Here is an 18,607-nt window from a genome sequence, read left to right as displayed (position 1 = left end):
GTGTTTCTGCGGATGCCTTTCCCCACTTTCCTATCTTGCTCATCCTGCTTCCTTGCTAATGAATTCTTAATTCAGTATAACATCAAATTTAGGCTTTTGTGTGAGTCCAATGCCAGAAAAGCAAAGGCTGAAGAGCAAATAAACATTGGAGAACATTGTTTTCACCTTTTTAAGGTGTTAAGTGTGTGAGCATTTCGTGCTTCCACTTCTAGGATCTCTATTTTTATTAAGTAGCCTTGATTCTCACCCTGTTTTTCATTCTTAATTCTATTACAGATCATTCACTCAGTACACATTTAATGAGTTCCTAGTATATACTGGTCACTACAGAGACAAAGATATTAAGACACAGTCTCTGCACTCAAGAAGCTCATAGTTTTGTCCTCGCCAGTGTGGCTCAGTATGGTCATCGCATGCACCAAAGGTCATAGGTTCGATTCCTGGTGAGGGCACACAACCAGGTTGCAGGTTTGATCCCAGCTTGAGGTGCATGGGGGAGGCAACCAATCAATGTTTCTCTCTCACATTGATGTTCCTCTTTCTCACTCTCTCTCTCTCCCCCTCCCTTCCTCTCTCTCCCTAAAATCAAGGAAAACATGTCTTTGGGTGAGGATTTAAAAAAATAAATAAAAAGTAGAAGTGTAGTGACAGAGAAGGAGTGGTCAGGGAGAACTTAGGAAGAATGCTGTGCCCTGTAAGAGTGTTTAATGAAAAGAAGAAGGTAAGCTGAGCAGAAGGGGTTGAAGATAGAGAGGGTAGCATGAAGCAAGGCAAAGGGGCAACCAATAGCATTCCCCTCTTCCCCTCCTCCCCCCAAATTATCAACGATTCTCAGCTGATGAAGCAAGAATGTAAAGAAATGGAGTCAGGCCATGCAGCACCTCATGTGGCCTGTCAAGAAGTTGGACTTTTTCTTGCAGGGGATAGAAGGTCATGATCAGGTTCGAAGAACAGAGTAACCTCGTTAAACTTGAGTTTTATATCCGTCTATAGTAGCCTTACTTTTTTCCGCTGAGATGAAAGGCAGGAAGAAAAGTTGAGAATGCACTTCAGCTGTTGAAGTAAAAGATGCTGAGACCCTGAACTATGACATTTGAAAATACAAGGAAAACAATTCATCATCACTTAATGATGGAAGAGTTGCAGGAAATGAGGAAATGGGAGTTATGCCTGTGGATGGCATTATGAGGGAAAATGAAAGTGGAATATTTTCTACTGATGATCAGAATAAATGAAAGCATGGCAAGAGCAGGTAGGTAGTAAAACACACGATTAGGAACATTTTCTTGTTATCCTGGTTTTACATTATGTAGAGAATTTGTAGTACAGAGAAATGCTTTGCATTTAAGCATTCAAGTTGCTAGGGTCTGTTTTTATGATCACTTTTTCTATTGTCTTTCTGTATTCCTTCCAAAACATTTAATTCTGGAATCCTTACTTGTCCCTGCTCATTTAAAATAAATTCTTAGTTTTATTGTAGCTTCCTGTGTTTTGATCTATCTTCATCCCTGATCCTATCTCTGGGATTACCTGTGTCTCCCTGCTATGGCCTGACCCACCCTCCTTGGAATCTCTCCAGGCCTCAGGGAACCCAACCTGCTTCCAATGTCCTAAGATTCTGCTCCTCAGTGAGGGGGATTTGGATTTAATACAGATTCTGAAATCCAACCAAGAGAAAAAGCTAAGCATATAGAGATTTAAAAAGAAACAAATAAATAATATCTCACTTTTTTTAAATATAAAGAGAATTGGATTTTGTTTCCCAATGCAACAATATTTACTTATTCCTATTTGATTGAGGATTTTATTGAGAATACAAGCTAATCATTAGTATAGCAGATGTCCTTCTCAGGAGGGCTAGGATGGAGCTTAAGGGTCTTTATGTGATTTGATTTGAAATGGAAAGACAAAGTTTCAGAGCAGAGAAATGAGCAGCTTGTAACCATAAAGGAAGATGAATCTGGCATTGGTGAAATTTTCAGTGGTAGAGAAAACAGACTAAAGGATGGAAGGCAACTAGCTCTGGTGCAGCTACTCCCTGTGAGAAGAACACAGTTAGGGTGATGGTATTAGGAAAGCAGACAAGGGTCTGGGCATAAGATGTCTTACCACAGTTAATTGATTAGCATTTGGTGATTGACTGAATGTGAAGAGCGGGAAAAAAATTCAAAAAAGGACCAATGTTTTATATTTCACATGAACGTGAGAAAATGACTGAAACATTTATGGAGATTTCAAAAGATAAATATTTCAGCATTGAATGATTACATTACTTTATGGAATAGCTTATCATACGTATGAGGCTGGGTGATATCATGTAGATTTTGAGAAACTGGAGTTTATGGCAAGAACTTGGAGCTCAAATTTACAGAATAAAAGTGTGAGGTCAAATAAATATAAGAGAGCAAGTTCAGAAAGGCAGAATGTCAAGTCAATGGCTCAGTAATGGTTCAGTGCTTAAGTTGCCCCCCCCCCCACCTCCCCAACAAAACCAAACCAAACCTCAGATGTGTATTTTATTAACAGTTTAAATGTTCCCAACAAGGGCTCAAAAGCAAAGGCCTTGATCATTAACAGATCCTTGATAACTTTCAAGGGAACAGTTTTGGTAAAGATGTGATCAAATCACAATGCAAGGATTATATTGGGAATCTTTTGACAAGGTGGGTAGTAAAAGAAAGAAAAAAGAGCAAAGCATTGTTAAGAAATACGAACATTAAAGAGAATGTTCTTTCGGTCTAGGGGTGACCTGAACATTCTAGTAGGCAGAGGGGAGATTTCTGGGGAAGGGTGGAAAGAAGACCCAAAGCAAAGTATTGTAATGAGGTTATAAGAAATTACTTGCAACACGTGAGGTGAGTCTGTGAGTGAATCTAGGGGATGAACAGGGAAAATAAACATGGAAAAAGAGTGGAAATCAGAAAAATGAAGAAACAATATGTAATAATGATAAGAGGGTGGAAGATTGGGAAGATATGGACAATCAGGACACATGAAGGAACTTTCATAACTGGGGATGCAGAAATAAACAGTTCTGAGAATCATAATTAAAACAATTTCCAGTATTTATTTTAAATATATTTTTATTGATTTCAGAGAAGAAGAAGAGGGAGAGAGAGATAGAAACTTCAATGAAGGGAATCATTAATCGGCTGCCTTCTACATGCCCCACAGTGGGGATCAAGTCTGAAACCTGGGCATGTACCCTGACCAGGAATCGAACCATGACTTTCTGGTTCATAGGTTGACATTCAACCTCTGAGCCACACCGCTTGGGCAATTTCTAGTATTGTTTTTTTAACAATGAAAAACCTGTGTATGGGAAAACATAATAAAGAATAAGGGCAAAAAATGATGTCTTATCATTTAATTCCAATATTTATTTTGAGCAATGTGATAGCATGGACCTCAGAATTTCCCGTGAACAGAGAAAGCAATGACCAAGAAGTTCCAGGACTAGAAACCTTACCTCTCTCAGAGGATCATTCAGTTCATTGAGAATATTTTCCTCATCAAAGATCTTGCCTTGGTATCTGTGTTCATAGTAATCATGAATCTTCTGACGCATATCAGCTGGCAACTTATGGAATGACATGTATTGTTCCACTTGCTTATACTGTAAGGAAAGGAAAAAAGAAAATGAAAAATCATTGTTAGGCTGAATGAGAAATCGTCATGCTACTTTGCTATATTCAATAACATATGGATAACAATAACAAAAATAAGTAATTCTTTAAGGGCAAGGAACTCATGTACTAGGTTTTTAATGTCACTATTCTGTGTCACATATTGTAGAAGGTATTTATTTAGGTAAATCTTTCTTGTAATAACCTGAGATGTTATGGAGAGAAGGCACAAAAGGATTTCAGAGTGAGTTTAAGGTTGTAGTCCCAGAAAAACCAATGATTGGGTAAAAATAAAATTTTTACACACACACGCGCACACGTATTCTTTTTTAAAATTTCATTTTTAGCTGAGTTCCAAAAGAAGTATGAAGTTGCTCTTTGGGTCTTAATTTGGAGAAAGAATCTGGTAACTTTGGACACTACAAAAAGTTTAATCTTAGATCTTACAGTGAAAGAGCAGACCTAATTCAGTACTGAACATCCAGGCAGGGAACTTGGCAGCTGTTTGCAAGTCAAGAAACAGATGCCTTGCAAAGTAAGAGAATGTGTCCCACTTCAATTTAGGACCCAGGAGAACATGAGGGTGAGACTAGATCCACCTAATTTCATAGCAGGAAGTTAACTCAGACAGTTAAGTTCATTTAACCAAGAAGTTCTTAAACTTGGGTATTTATAAACTTAGGTGGGGTTGTTGTTCTTTGGGAATGCAGATTTTCAGGCTTAACTCTGAGATGATTCCCTTGGGGTACAGGCCCCTGTGAATTTACAGACATACTCACATACACACACAAAGTCACTATTTTTTTTAAGCATCCCTGCTAGTTAACAGGACATGGTAGCACCAATGTTGCGTGGGAGCTTATTAGAAGGGAATTTCAGGCTTCACCTCAGATCTATGAAATCAGCATCTTAAAAGGACCCCAGATGACTCATCACTTTTACATTTGAAAAATGACTTTAATGTTTCCAAAACAGGTAGTTGTAGGGAGAAGCTATAGAGTTAAGCTGACTGACCTGTTGGCAAAGCCACAAATAAGTCCCAGCTTAGGGGGCACAGTCCTCTTAGCATAATTAGGCTTGACCTTATGACACTCCCTTCATCTTATCTGGGTAGCTAATGGGCTAAGGCAGCCGTGGGCAAACTACGGCCCGCTTTCCTCTGGATCTCTCTCTGTGACCTCAGCCAGGCACAGGAAGATCCACCTAGACCCAGCTTATTCTCTTTGTCATTTCTCCATCCTTCACCGCCCTCACTCAGGCTTGTGGAACCCTTGGCTGAGCTGGCTCGGCACAGTTATGATGCCATACTTTGAAAAAGTGAGTTAAAACTCTCAAAATTAGTTTCATTGTACAGAAATAAAGTTGACAATAAAAATAAAATAGTAAGTAATAAAATCAGATAAAGATACTGAAATACGGTTCTTCCTTTAAACAAAACACATTTGGTGCATTACCATGGGAAGCTTTTTCTCAGATCTTTCAGATAGCAGAGTTCTGTCTATAAAATCTAGATCTTTTGCCTCCTTGTCTGCACTTCATGTGATTATAATAATTGATAACAGACACAGCTAACGAATAACAGCAATTAAATCTCGTCAATTTTCCCACATACTTTCCTTACCTATAAAGCTCATATTGTTTGGATGTTCCCTTTCAGAGCTTAGTATCCTCTAATGAAATACAAATTTGTCATGAGAATTCCTTCATTTGGTCACCAGATTATCCTCTTGAAGAATTAAAGCCCCCAAATGAACATATATGAAGCAACTAGATTACGATGTAAGCATTTTGAATTTTAGGCACTGATGCTGTCACAGCCATTGTGTGTAAATGGCTTCTAGTATGTACCTGAGAAGTACAGGGTTAATATTTCCCGAGGGGCTCACATTGCATATGCCTGCCTAACCTCAGATGCTTGCTAGCTCACTTCTGGAAACCTGGATTCAGTCAGCTGGACCCTCACCAGCTGGTGCATGGGAAAGCAACTCCCATGGCTTTCTCTACTGACTGCTCTGGAGGGTGAAGCTGATTTGCAGCTGGTCTGGAAACGCTCTTTATTTCTGGAGACATTTCTGTGCCTACTCTTAGACATAAAGAGGGCAGTGGAATATGTGATGGACTTTTCAGGGTCTAAAATGCCACTGGAGACCCCCACGGTTAACTTCTGCACTAATGACTTACAACTAACCTACTTGATTTTGATACCATTGTCATTAACCTAGTTATTAATAACAGGAAAGGAACAAAGGGAAGGCCAAATATTATAGACATATCATTTGGGCAGTTTCACCAGGAAGCTAAAGCTTTACTTTCCCCAGGGAGCCACTGGTCTATTCCCTGCAGATCGCTGGGGAAGGGACTGCAGAGGGAGAACAGACACATGCCCATTGGAGTTGGGGTGGCATTGGGAAGGTATTTGCTTGTCAGTCACACCTGGGAACAGGTCATTGGCCAGAATGGGCGTGGCCATGGCAGGGCATGACATTTGGGATACTTAATCCCTCACACATTGGAATTTGTGAACTTGGAGTGTAACACTTGACTCCTGCCTTTGTGGGGCTCTATCTCTCCTTTTCCTGACACTGGCCTACATGATCCATGATGCTGAACTGGACCCGGCTGCAACATGGAATGGAAACTCTGGACACTGGCTTTGCTTTTAGCTCTACTGAACCCTCAGCTATACTTCTATGACTGGAATGGCACTTTGGAAACCCAGGGGTGTAATCCCACAAATAAAAACCACTCATCCTCCCATGCAAGTCTCAGAAAATTATTTTCCTCACGATATCATAAGGACCCCACACTCAGCACCCAGTGGGGAAGAGGACACCCAATTTCCCTGATATCGGTTTAACTAGTCTGGCTCAACTAGATCAAACGCTATGGAGAGCTTTGTGGGTGAGCTCTCCCCACACCAAGGCTCCCCGCACAGATCCTGATGGAAGAAACCAGAGACAGCTCACCCCAGGTGCTCCCCACGGGATCTCACCCTGGGAAAGGCGCTGGCTTCTGATCCTTATTTGTGTCTCTTTCTCTGCGGTGTGGTCCCTTTGCCTTTAAACAAAAGCCTCCTATGAGCAAGTCTGGCATCTGATGCGTCCTGTCAAACACCCGGACTTGGGAAAATAGAACAGCTTCAGACAATAGGACGACTACAGCTTGGACACTGACTACAGTGATGAAAGTCCTTTCCGTTCTGGCCAAATAAAGGATTCGCCACCAGCTGGTGTCCAGCAGTCTCTGCTTACCCTTCTCAACAAGCTTCCTGCCCAAACACTGCTTGGAGTGGTGAGAATGTTCAACCTTAGAACATTGAGCTCTAGATTTCTTAATTCTTTGTAAGCATCTTAGGGGTATAAGACGCAGTGTTAACCGTGTGGTATTCATTTGGAGGAAATCTGCGGCTATGTGCAAAGGCCTAGTCATCTAGAGGAAAAATTAGCTGCTCCATGTCTGTCTATGGAATTGGAAAACGAATCCTTGATTAGCTGCTTACAAATACCACATGTGAAACTATTTTATTTTTAAGGCGAGTCGGTGTTGGTTGAAATCCAGTTCTTTTTTCTTACAAAATTCATTTCATCCCTTTAGACTTCAGTGTCCTAATCTGCAGCAAAAGGGTGTTAGGCCAAATGATGTACCTTGTTCCTTCAGAACAAAATTTCTATAGGTATTTCTTGTCATTCATTCATACTGAGCCAAGTTTGATTTTTGAGCCTATACTATCCGTTTTAACCATTCACTGACATGGGAATTATTGATCTAACAAATGTTAATTGATTGTTGTGTGCTAATGGTTCTCAAGAGGCAGTTGTCAAATACCAGTACCACCTGGGATGTTAGAAAGGCACATGTGTATTCTCCACCCAGACCTCCTGAATTAGAATTGCAAACTCTAAGCTGTGTGTGTTTTAACAGACTCTCAATTCACTAAAATATCAGAACCACTTTGATATGCCAAGTACTGTGATAACTTAGGACATAAGGAAGCGCAGTGAGTGAGAGTCAGGAAAGAAAAGAAATTCAGTTTTGACAAGTTAAGATTAAGATGCCCACGGCTCATCCTAATGCATATCTATAGGTCAGGTACTCAGGAAAGAAAATACACATAGTTGATAACTCAGGGGTCACTAAGGAAGGGGGGGGGGTCAAACAAGGAGAGAAAGGACAAAAAGTAGAACCTACATTTTAAAAGCAGTGGAGTCATGGAGATGGATCAAGGTAAGGGAACTAACATTTGCCAGCAAGATGTGTGAGCAGAACCGAATAAAAATGATTAGCAGAACCCAAAGAAGGACAAAGTATTGAGAGGCGTGCTCAAAGGAATATTCCCTAAGAAAAGAGGTATAGGATATTGTCCAGTAAATTTGGCAATGAGGTAGTAATCTTCCTTAGAACTAACAGGATAGCCCTAGCCGGTTTGGCTCAGTGGATAGAGTGTCAGCCTGAGGACTGAAGGGTCCAGTTTAATTCTAGCCAAGAGCACATGCCTGGGTTGCAGGCTCGATTCCCGGTAGGGGGAGTGCAGGAGGCAACCAATCAATGATTCTCTCTCATCATTGATGTTTCTATCTTTCTCTCCCTCTCCCTTCCTCTCTAAAATCAATAAAATATATTTTTTAAAAAAGAACTAACAGGATAGTCTTTTGATACCCAAATATCATTGTATACACTGAAGATGACTGGAAGATAGGAATCACAAGTTATACTTTTCATTTTATTACAAGAACAAATGACATAATAATAAAAAATTAGTAAGTTAATTCAAATGGAGCTCTTAGTTTATGATTCTAACTCTAGCTTCAAATCTATAAAACATTGCATAGAAGTAGTTAACTTTTTACTGAAGTCTGTCTCTCAGAATGCATGGATTTACTGTACAACGTGTTTGCTGGAATCTCAGGAGATTTTTTACAATGTAGCCCATGCTGACAGCAAACACTTAACCTGTGGGATGTCTCTGTGTAACTTGAGATGGCAACAATAATTGTCATTGCATCACTTTTTAAAGTTTTTATATAGGGAGACTCCAAATGATTCCAGAAACAATGATTACAGGTTATTGCCACCACTAAGCCTCCTTGGTAGAGTGCAGCCAAGATTTTGGAGATGACAGTGAATGCTCCCAGGTAACCCAAGACTGAGCTACTTCCTTCTTTTTATTACTTAGCTTGCCTTGAAAATGAGCAAATTCCAAACATTTTCAAAAAGTCAGGGTAGCTCTGTTTAAGACAACCAAGCAAGTAGTTGAAAAAACAAAAATAATGACAAGTCAGTGTATTTAAGAATTAGAATAATTTCCGTGTCTCTTTTATAATAAACTAATGATATGCAAACTGATGACATCCAGTGTCTCTTAAAATTTAGTTTCACTGTACTGATATAAACATTGCCTGAGAACTTCCGGAGAAATTTAGAAAAGTTGCTCAGCTTAAGGTAGAGTTGCATGGAAGTTTGGGAATGGGGAAAGTGTAGGTAATAGTACCCACAGTAACATTCAATCAATGAGAAACCGGAGTCTCCACATTCATGTCATAGCCTCCCTTCTTTCAGAGAGACAAATCTATGGTGCATTCTTCATCTTTCCTCAAGGGCATCAGTGAGACCATGTGCACTTGTCCATGTTGGAGAACAACTCAATCAAATACATTTCATTGGCTTTACCCAAGTCTTACACTTTGTGCTCCCCATTCTGCTTCTTGGAGTATTCTGCTCCTTGGAATTATCTCCCAATAAATTACCTGTGCCCAAATCCTTTTCTCAGGCTCTTGTAGGAGAACCCAAATTAAGACAACATTATTATTGATCCCTTTCTCCAGAAGGCATCTAGCCCCTGGCTTCTCCATCTATATACTCTTCTTACTTCCTCTTTCCTCTCTCCTCTCTGGCTGCTTTCTGCAGTCTTATTTGTTGATGTCTCTATATGTTGGTGTTTCAAAGGCCTATCCTTACAGACTTTTTAGAATATTTGTTCTCACATATTTTCTTTGAGTAATCCTTCCCTTACCTGACTTTAGTTACTATCATATACTACTGATCGCCGATCAATAACCCCAGCAGAGAACTAACTCCTGATCTCCAGATTCGTCTGTCCATCTTCCACTTGAGCATCCACCCTTAAAACATGTCTCAAAGCACATCAAACACAGCAGGCCCCCAACTGAGGTCATCTCCCTTCTCCCCCACACTTCTCTGTCCAACCAACAGTCTAAGCTGTAGATCTGGTTTAGATGACAATTATCTCTCTGTTTCCAATACATTTTACCTTTATTGTCTATACACTAACCAATTGCCACTTGGGAGTCCACTTTCTCTGAGTATTTTTCCCCACCACCTGGCTTGGCTCAAACTTTAATAAACATTCAGATAACATGGGGATCTCACTAACATGAAGATCCCTATTCAGGATGGGTGGTGCTGGAACGGAGATGTGGCATTTCTAACAATATCCTAGATGATGCTTATGCCAGTTATCAGAAACTCACAGTAGAAAGGTCTCGATTAGATTAGATTAGGTGGGCCATTTAGTGTCCCTCCCCACCAAGCCCACACCCTGGCTCTTTCCCCACTAAGATAATTGCTTATTAAGTTTTCTATATTGTCCACTAGACCATAAGCATCTTGAATTGTATTTTAACTGATGTATCTGTATTTTCTAATACAGTGATTCACATATAGTAGCTGTTAAATATTTGCTGGATTAGTTATATATGTTCTAAAATATTCTTTTTTTGTAAACTATATTGTTTAGTCTTAATTGGGAACCGGATTTAAATTAAGTTTTGAAGTACTACCAAAATGACAGCAGGCAGTTTTGTGTGATAAGGCCAAATATATCTAAAACACTTAAATTCCTTACTTCTTTTAAAAAAAATCTATTTATTCATTGGAAAGAAAAATCAAACACCCATTAATTGTGACAAACTGTTTATCCCTCCCCCCCTCCTCAGGAGTATAATATGCCTTATTTGAAGTAGCTTAAAGATCTATAACTTAGTTCATTGACTTTATTTTGAATGATTTGTCATTTAATTTCTAAAAATTAGATGTTGAAGGACAAAGTGTTTCCTAAACTATGAAGTCTGCTAGTCATAAATCTAGAGGTAATATTTCACACCAAGGTTAAATTGTATAGGCTACCCATGATTGCAGCTTTTATAGTAATAATTTGTGTTAGTGTAATTCAAATAGTATACATTTTTTAAAAATTGTGTGCTTTGAATGTTGTCACATTTTGTCCTTTGTGTGTGTGTGTGTGTGTGTTTAAAATTATTCACTGAAAAGATGGCAGTTCAGTTTTTAACACTACATTGTCAAGATATATTCACTCTCTGTAATGGAGTTGAACATTTCTTTTACCAATACCCTCTTTCTATCACCCTTTACCATTTAGAAAATGTTTTTATTGATTTCAGAGAGAGGAAGGGAGAGAGAGAGAGGGATAGAAACATCAATGATAAGGAAGAATCATTAATCTGCTGCCTCCTATATAACTCCTACTAGGGATTGAGCCTGCAATCTGGGCATGTGCCCTGACTTGGAATTGAACTATGACATCTTGGTTCATGGGTTGAAACTCAACCACTGAGCCCCACCAGCTGGGTCTCTGCTGGGAGCTGGTCCATCCTTGCTGTTTCAAGGGACCCGACATATTTGGCATACTGTTCTTAATATGTTTGCTCACTTTCTTGGCATTATGTGTTTTAACCAAGGTCACCTCTCCGAGAAAGTTTGTTTCCCCAGGTAGAGATTTTCCCCTGAAGTTAGGGAGGGAATAACCTAGAGACAGAACATGGCAAAAGATGCTGGACAGAACCTGGCTACAGAACTTGGTTGGAGAACCTAGACAGAACCTGGCTGCAGAAGCCGGCTACAGAACCTGGCGACTGAACCTGGCCGGAGAACCTAGCGAGAGAACATGGCTACAGAACCTGGCTGGAGAACCTGGATAATGTGGCTGGAGAACCTAGCAAGAGAACATGGACACAGAACTTGGCTGGAGATTGTGACTAGAGATCCTGGCAAGGCTGCTGATCAACTGAACGCTGCCTCCGTGTCATTCCCTCTTCGCCGACTCCGTCCACACCTTTGGGGACCCCTGGACCTGCTGGGGTTGGACCCCGGCAGGCCTCAACCAATTTTTTAAGCTTTCAGGGATGGGTGATAAATTATTTACATAAGCCCTGTATAATTATGTGCATTAAAAAGATTAATACTTTAAAACTAAGGATGTCATTAAAAATATCACTGATATTCTTCATTATTGTTGGTCAAAATATTTCTTCACATTAGTAACAGCTTGATTTGCTTTTGAAAGCCTCCTTGTTTTTTTTAATATAACTGTTTCTATTTCACTGTCCATGGCTTTCCAAATTTAAAGCAACTGCATAGCTGAGGATAAACAATAATAACTAAGAGTAAATATCATCTGGAGAATAATTAAAAGATGACAATGAATTAAAGACTCATCACCATGGAGAACAACACATCTGATGAGGAAAGGAGCTTTACAATACTTAAAATGAGTACTCCCCTGTATTACTTTGTTTTTCAAAAATTAGTAATTCTAACAAAGACTAATCCCATCTATACAAATTAAAAGCATGATTTTCATTAAGAGCATAATATATAACAAGATTGAAATGGATGTGATTATAGTACTTATCATGTCTGACGTGATGTGCTATTAAGAAGCAATGAAGCAGCACAAACATATATTAAACACAGCCAATCAAAACCCACGTTTCAGACCTGAGTATTGATCAGGTGTTAGTCTCACATGGAACAATTTAAAACCCGTGTTAACCCACTGGGGAAGTTACAATATGTACTAACTATCACAATCTTGGGAAATATCTACCAGAGAGTAAGGGGATGTTAGAAGAAAGTGCTAAGTACAGCTCTGTGGAATGAGAAGAAGCAGAGGTCTTATTTAAGTAAGGTCAAATATTAACAAAAGGTGAATATTGTCAGTTGATTTAAAAAGAAAACACACACAAACACACATATATATGTTTGTATTTTGTGAATATACATATCAACATACAGAAATATGGATTCCTGAATATAAGTGTAAAAAGTGGTTTTTAATGCCAGCATCATAACATCATGATTAATAATACTAGGGAAAGGAGATGTTTTCAGAAAACCAGTCATGGAATTTATAAAAGGAAAGGATCTGAACCTTATCAACTCAAACACTATGAAACTAATAGTCCTGGGTTAATACAAAGTATGACATTGTAAGTTCCACCATATGATGTTTCCTGGATTGGTGAGAGAAGACAAAGCCTACCAATCTAACTAGCATAAATTCAAAAGTGCCTTGTTACAGTTAGAAGAATTAGCAAGAGTACAAAACAAGCTTGCCAGAGAAACATCTTAGCAGCAGGTGAGAGCAGCTGTTCACTGAAATATAAGGGACCTTCTGCAAGGCCAACAGTGTCAGCCACCATATGAAGATGTGTCAAGACCCGTGTGCTATCGAGCAGGGAATGGACTGGCTGTTACTGGCCAAGCGAAGTGAAGAGGTAGATCCAAGAAAGGGACCAATGGGCCACTGGATACCCACCGTCAAAGCCAGATAAACAGAGGCAGCAAAGCGAAGGAGTTTTGAATCCTGTTCCACTCTATCATAAGGGGCTAGGGGTTGACATTATTTCTAATAATCAGCAAGATGTTTTTTGTTAATTTATTTTGATAGGAGAAGTACAGCTTTTGTTTCACTTGGTAAGTATTTATGGCCTTAAGTTGTAATTTCTCAAAATAAACTGAGGCTTCAAGATGGTAACACTGTTTAATGGTTTTCTTTTTTCTTTTCTATTCTTGTGCTGAGAGACCTTAAGGAGGTGCACTTGGTCAACAGTCATTGCTAATGACTATCTTTTTAGCTAGATGTGCAGCCAGCCACTTTCCTGGAGTTTCGTTGGGAAGTGGAGGAGGGTTATAGACATTCACATAGAAATGAGAAGTGATAGAGGAATCAGGAAATTATTCTAGAGTCCCTCTTCTCTTCATAATCAACGTTCATGGATGGAGAATGTTGTCAGCTTCGAGTTTCCTGGCTTTTAATAACAGTATATATTCACTGAGAAGTCTTAAAATGATATCTGCAGTCTAGACCTCTTTCAATCAGTTTCTTTATGTTCAATTTCCCAATTGGTATCTCCTCTTGGATGTATAATAAGGAGCTGACAATTGACACATCTAAGGCTGAAATCCTCCCCCAAACCTCCTACCACCATAGAATAGCTCATGGCTGCATATCGCATAATGATGACTTTCTACTAGCTGAGATTGGAAACATTGCATTGCTTTTGCCATATCTTTTTGTCTTATACACTACTTCTGTTGGTGAATTTTATTCTATGCACATATTTCTTAATTTACAGCTTTGTTCAATTTTAATTTATATAGAGTAAAAATTCTCACTGTAAGTGTTCATTTTCGTGAGCAATCACATTTTGGAACATTTCCATCATTCTCCACAGTTCCCTTACTCTCTGGGGGGTTACCCCACGTCCCCACCACTGGTCTCAGGAAACTACTGATCTATTTTGTGTCACTTGCTTTACCTTTTCTACAATTGTAAATAAATAGAACAATATCATCTTCAATCTTCGGGTCTGGCATTTTTTCACTTAACATGATGTCTCCAAGATACATCTATGTTGCATATATCAGTATATATTCTTGTAATGTTTCTATTGCTGAGTAATATTTTTGGATCTTTTATAATATATTAGAGGCCCAATGCACAAAATTCATGTAAGAGTAGGCCTTCCTTCCCCCAGCTGCCAGCACCGGCTTCCCTCTGGCACCCGGGATCCGGGCTTCCCTCGTAGCCCCAGCTTCATCTGGAAGGACAGAAGGACATCTGGAAGGACATCCAGTGTAATTAGCATATTAAGCTTTTATTATTATAGATTCACCTAGCCATCTCTACTCCTGCAAACTTGGTCTAAGTCATCATCATCATCTCTTATACAGATGACTTCAAAATCCTTCTCACTGGATCTCTCTGCTTCTCCTTTTGACTGCTCATACTTTCTTCTCCGCCCAGGAGCCAGTATTATCCTTCTAGAATGTAAGTCTGACCATGCCACACCTTTGTAGGAAACCTTCCAAGTATTCCAGTCTTAGAGGAAACGTGGACATCTTTCAATAACCTACAAGGCCACATGTGAGCTTGCCACCTGTACCTTCTCCTACCACCCTGCTTGCTCCCTGAGCTCCTATCTGATTGGTGCCCTTCGCCTGGAAATACAGGAGGATATCGAGAGTATCAGGAAGTACAAGAGTCCCAGAGAAGACAGGGAATAAATACACCACATCTTCCTGCATCCTGTTTCCCTCAGTGGTGATAAATAGAAAGCCTTGTAACATTAAAATAAAATAAATTGCAGAATATAGTGTAAAATGCATTTAACTTTTAAATGCATTTTCCTATTGAGACAAGTGGCTTTAGTCTATACCCCAGAACACTCCCGTGTGTGTTTACATTTCTCTGCATTTTAGTCACACGAGGTAAAGAAGTGTGAAAGTCAGGGATTTGATCATTCTGGGTCATGAGCGTGATGAGTTTTAATTACAGCATTAGCTGAGCTGAGACTGATGTAGGCAAACCTCTAAGAAAGGATAATTTTAGCTCTGTATTTTCTTAAATCGAGTTTTCAAGTCTGTAACAACAATGACAATGACAGCAACAAACCATTTTTTGCAAGAGGACTCTGGTGTAACGGGAGTGTTCCTTCATGGGGTGGAATTCAGACAGACCTAGCTGTTTTTACTTGGAGAAAATGAAGATGGTATGGGAATTATAGTTCTTTTAAAAATATATCACTGGCTCTGGTTTACCGCTAATGGTGTGTATGAAGACACTACAATATGAAAAACAAAAGACTGTTTTAGTTCTTCAAACAGATAAAACTTTATATGAAGCAATCAACTATTCACATATTTGAATAATAAATACATTTCTCTAATATCATCCAATAAATAAAAAAGCAGATATGAAGAAAACCCCTGAATATGAAAAGAAAATAAACTTTGGATTAATAAGATTTTAACTAAAAAAACTGGACACATCTGACTCCCAATTTCCTACCTTAAAATAACATTCTAGCACTTTAGTATTTTCTATACTAAAGCAGATGGCTTTAGTGCTTCAGAAAACATTGAATACCTTTCCAACATAATACAGTTCAGATTAGACAAATTATTGATATATAAAATGTTCACATCTTTTCGGCACTTTAGCATCAAGTGCAGAAGAAAGAGATAACTAGAAGGTTATAAATAACTAAAAATAGAAATTACATTTTTAAATAGTAGTATTACCTATATTATTCTTGTTAATTTAAGGTTTTTATAATTATAAGTTTTTTTTCCTATAGTGGACTAACATGTACTATGCATTATAGTCATACATCTATTTATTCTTCTCCAAGTACTTTCTCTACAAGTCTGCTAGGTCGCAGAAGATAGTGACAGAGCAAAGCCTAGAATACTTTTCTCTTGACTGCAGAATTGTGCTCTTAGCTAAACACAAAACACATAAAAATGCTAAAGATAGATACTGTTTCATATGTGTACTGTGTAAAGGAAATAAAGGGTAGTAGAGTGATGACTGGTCCATTTAAGAACTTGGGTGCTCCTTTTTATTGATGCTCCTTCAATCTGTTTATTTGTTGAGGAATTCTTGGGATGTCTTATTTTTATCTAAATAATGAGGAAAAGAATATCTCAAGGCTAGAAAAGGTACAGAAGTTAGGGACTACACTGAGTAAGCTGATAGGTGGACAGCATTATTAGAAAGCAATCTACATCTTTAAAAATTAAACAGGTGATGATAACATTCCCAGGATGATTTAGTTTCCAAAGAACTTTTGTTCTTTCCAACAAGCCCAGGAGGCAGGCAGGGCAGGCTTGCATATGCTCGTATCTTCATGAGAAATTGAGACTCCTAGGAGGGAAATAGCATGCCTGAGGCCAAGCAGTACTTTCACGGTGGGGCTGGGACTCAGCCACGTTCTTCACACACTGAACATATACCCATGTCTCCTGTGAATCTTGTATTGCATATCATTCACAAAGCAGTGAAAATCTGTTCTGATTTCCTGACATGACTATTTTTACAGGCTTCCAGGGGATTCAGACGGGCAGCCCAGGTAGAGAACTGACGGTTTAAAATACGAAGAGAGCAAGCTGGAGTTTGTAACATAAGGAACATAGGTCCTCTGAGAACTGCTGGAGGAAGGCAGGGATGCTACCCTGGAGGAGAAAGCAATTGAGAGACGGGGTTTGACCTAGTGTTCTCCATCATCCCAGCAGAACCAGGGATAGTGGCTAGAAACTCTAGAGACAGATGTCACATTAATGGAAGGCTTGACGTTCATAAAACTCAAACATCCTATATAATAAAGAGCTAATATGCCAATTAGACCGGGGGGAATGACCTTACAGAATGGCCAGTGGGTGGGGCCGCAGGGCCACAAGGCTGCAAGGCAGCCAGGGCCAAGAGGCAGACAGGCTACGAGGGATGAGGCAGCCGGGGCTGTGAAGGCCGAGTCCTTTGCACGATTTTTGTGCATTGAGCCTCTAAATTCAAAATAAATGTGTGCTCTGTGAGGTGGTAACCTCTGTGTTGAAGAAAGTAAAGAATGGACAACTATGGATGGAGGAAATGGAGGGAACCAATCATGGGAAAATTAAGGGAGAGAAGAGATCACTAAGATTTCAAGATAGTTTTATACTTTCTCATTTATCTTGAGCCTAATTTCCATTCTTCAGTTTGTGATTATTGCAAATTTTATGCTTTGGTTACTTATTAATAATTTAAAAAATGTTCTCATTTAAAAATAACTGATACTGCCTTATAAAATTTTAGGACAAAATGTGTTTGCATGGACCAAAATGTGTTTCCATAATGCCAATATGCATGTCCCCATTTAAGGGTATTTTAGGAGAGAGATGGCATATGTTGGAAAGAACTCTTCCATTGGAGACACACAGATCTGAATCCAAATTTCAGCTGTTGTTTTTGGGTTACATGGCCATTAACTAGTAACTGGACTCCAAAACAGAAATTACAGAAACCAAATCTGAGAATTAAATAAGTGGTGGTAAATAAATATTAGTTTCCTAATTTATGTCTGACCTAACTAGTGACAATGTCCTGCACTGGCACAATGACAATTAAAAAAAAAAAAAAGGAACATAAAGGTATTTCTTTGTCTTCCCAAAGATCTCAAATTTGGAGATCTCTGCACTCCATAACTCAAACAGCTTTAGAAACTTGTAATTCTAGATCATTTTCCAACCCTGCACTCCATGGCCAGAGCATACTGAATGTGCTTTGAAATGTGCTCTAAACATGCTGAATCCCATTTAAATTGTCCTTGATGACTCACGGTAATCAATATGAATAACACTTCCATACTATACTTAGTACAGTAGTAACTGCCTGGATTTTTCCATATTTCTGTATTGCATTTTCCTGAGGCTTCTACCTAATTCATTTCTCATTTCAGTGGCTCCAAGATGTGTAGGCCTGTTGTCATTCCATGAAATGGTCTTTGCCAATGGCTGCCAATGCTGCTCTAGCTCTTTTCCTGTGATAGGATCCATTTTTATCTGTAAATTTCCAAATATTTAGGGGTCTGTTTGCACACAATCACCTGCAGCCAAGTCTTTACATCCTTTGTCAGACTCCAGTTCAAACTAACCCAGAACAAAATTAATGGTTTTTGGTAAAACCAGTCAAAGAGATGATAAGTATCTGAGAAGGCAATGAATGCAAACCACTCCTTATACCTATACTAGGGGCCCAGTGCATGAAATTCGTGCACTGGGTGTGTGTGGGTGTACCTCAGCCCAGCCTGCCCCCTCTCACATACTGGGAGCACTCAGGCATTGACCCCCATCACCCTCCAATTGCAGGATTGGCCCTTTGCACAGGCCTGATGCCTCTGCCAGAG

General features: G+C 39.2%; 1 protein-coding gene across 1 annotated transcript in view; it reads right to left on the bottom strand.

The window, feature by feature from the left end:
* HCN1 (hyperpolarization activated cyclic nucleotide gated potassium channel 1) overlaps positions 1-18,607 on the bottom strand; it is a gene marked incomplete at its 3' end in the record, with an annotated part of 290,284 nt that overhangs the window by 43,249 nt on the left and 228,428 nt on the right. Inside the window, exon 5 of the mRNA XM_006769486.1 lies at positions 3,470-3,616. Coding sequence (XP_006769549.1) covers positions 3,470-3,616 — 147 coding nt within the window. The remainder of the gene's footprint in view (positions 1-3,469; positions 3,617-18,607) is intronic.

The sequence above is a fragment of the Myotis davidii genome, unplaced genomic scaffold, assembly GCF_000327345.1.
Source record: "Myotis davidii unplaced genomic scaffold, ASM32734v1 scaffold143, whole genome shotgun sequence".
NCBI classification, from domain to species: Eukaryota; Metazoa; Chordata; class Mammalia; order Chiroptera; family Vespertilionidae; genus Myotis; species Myotis davidii.
Note: the sequence above shows the minus strand (reverse complement) of the source record. Positions and strands in the feature narration are given on the sequence as shown.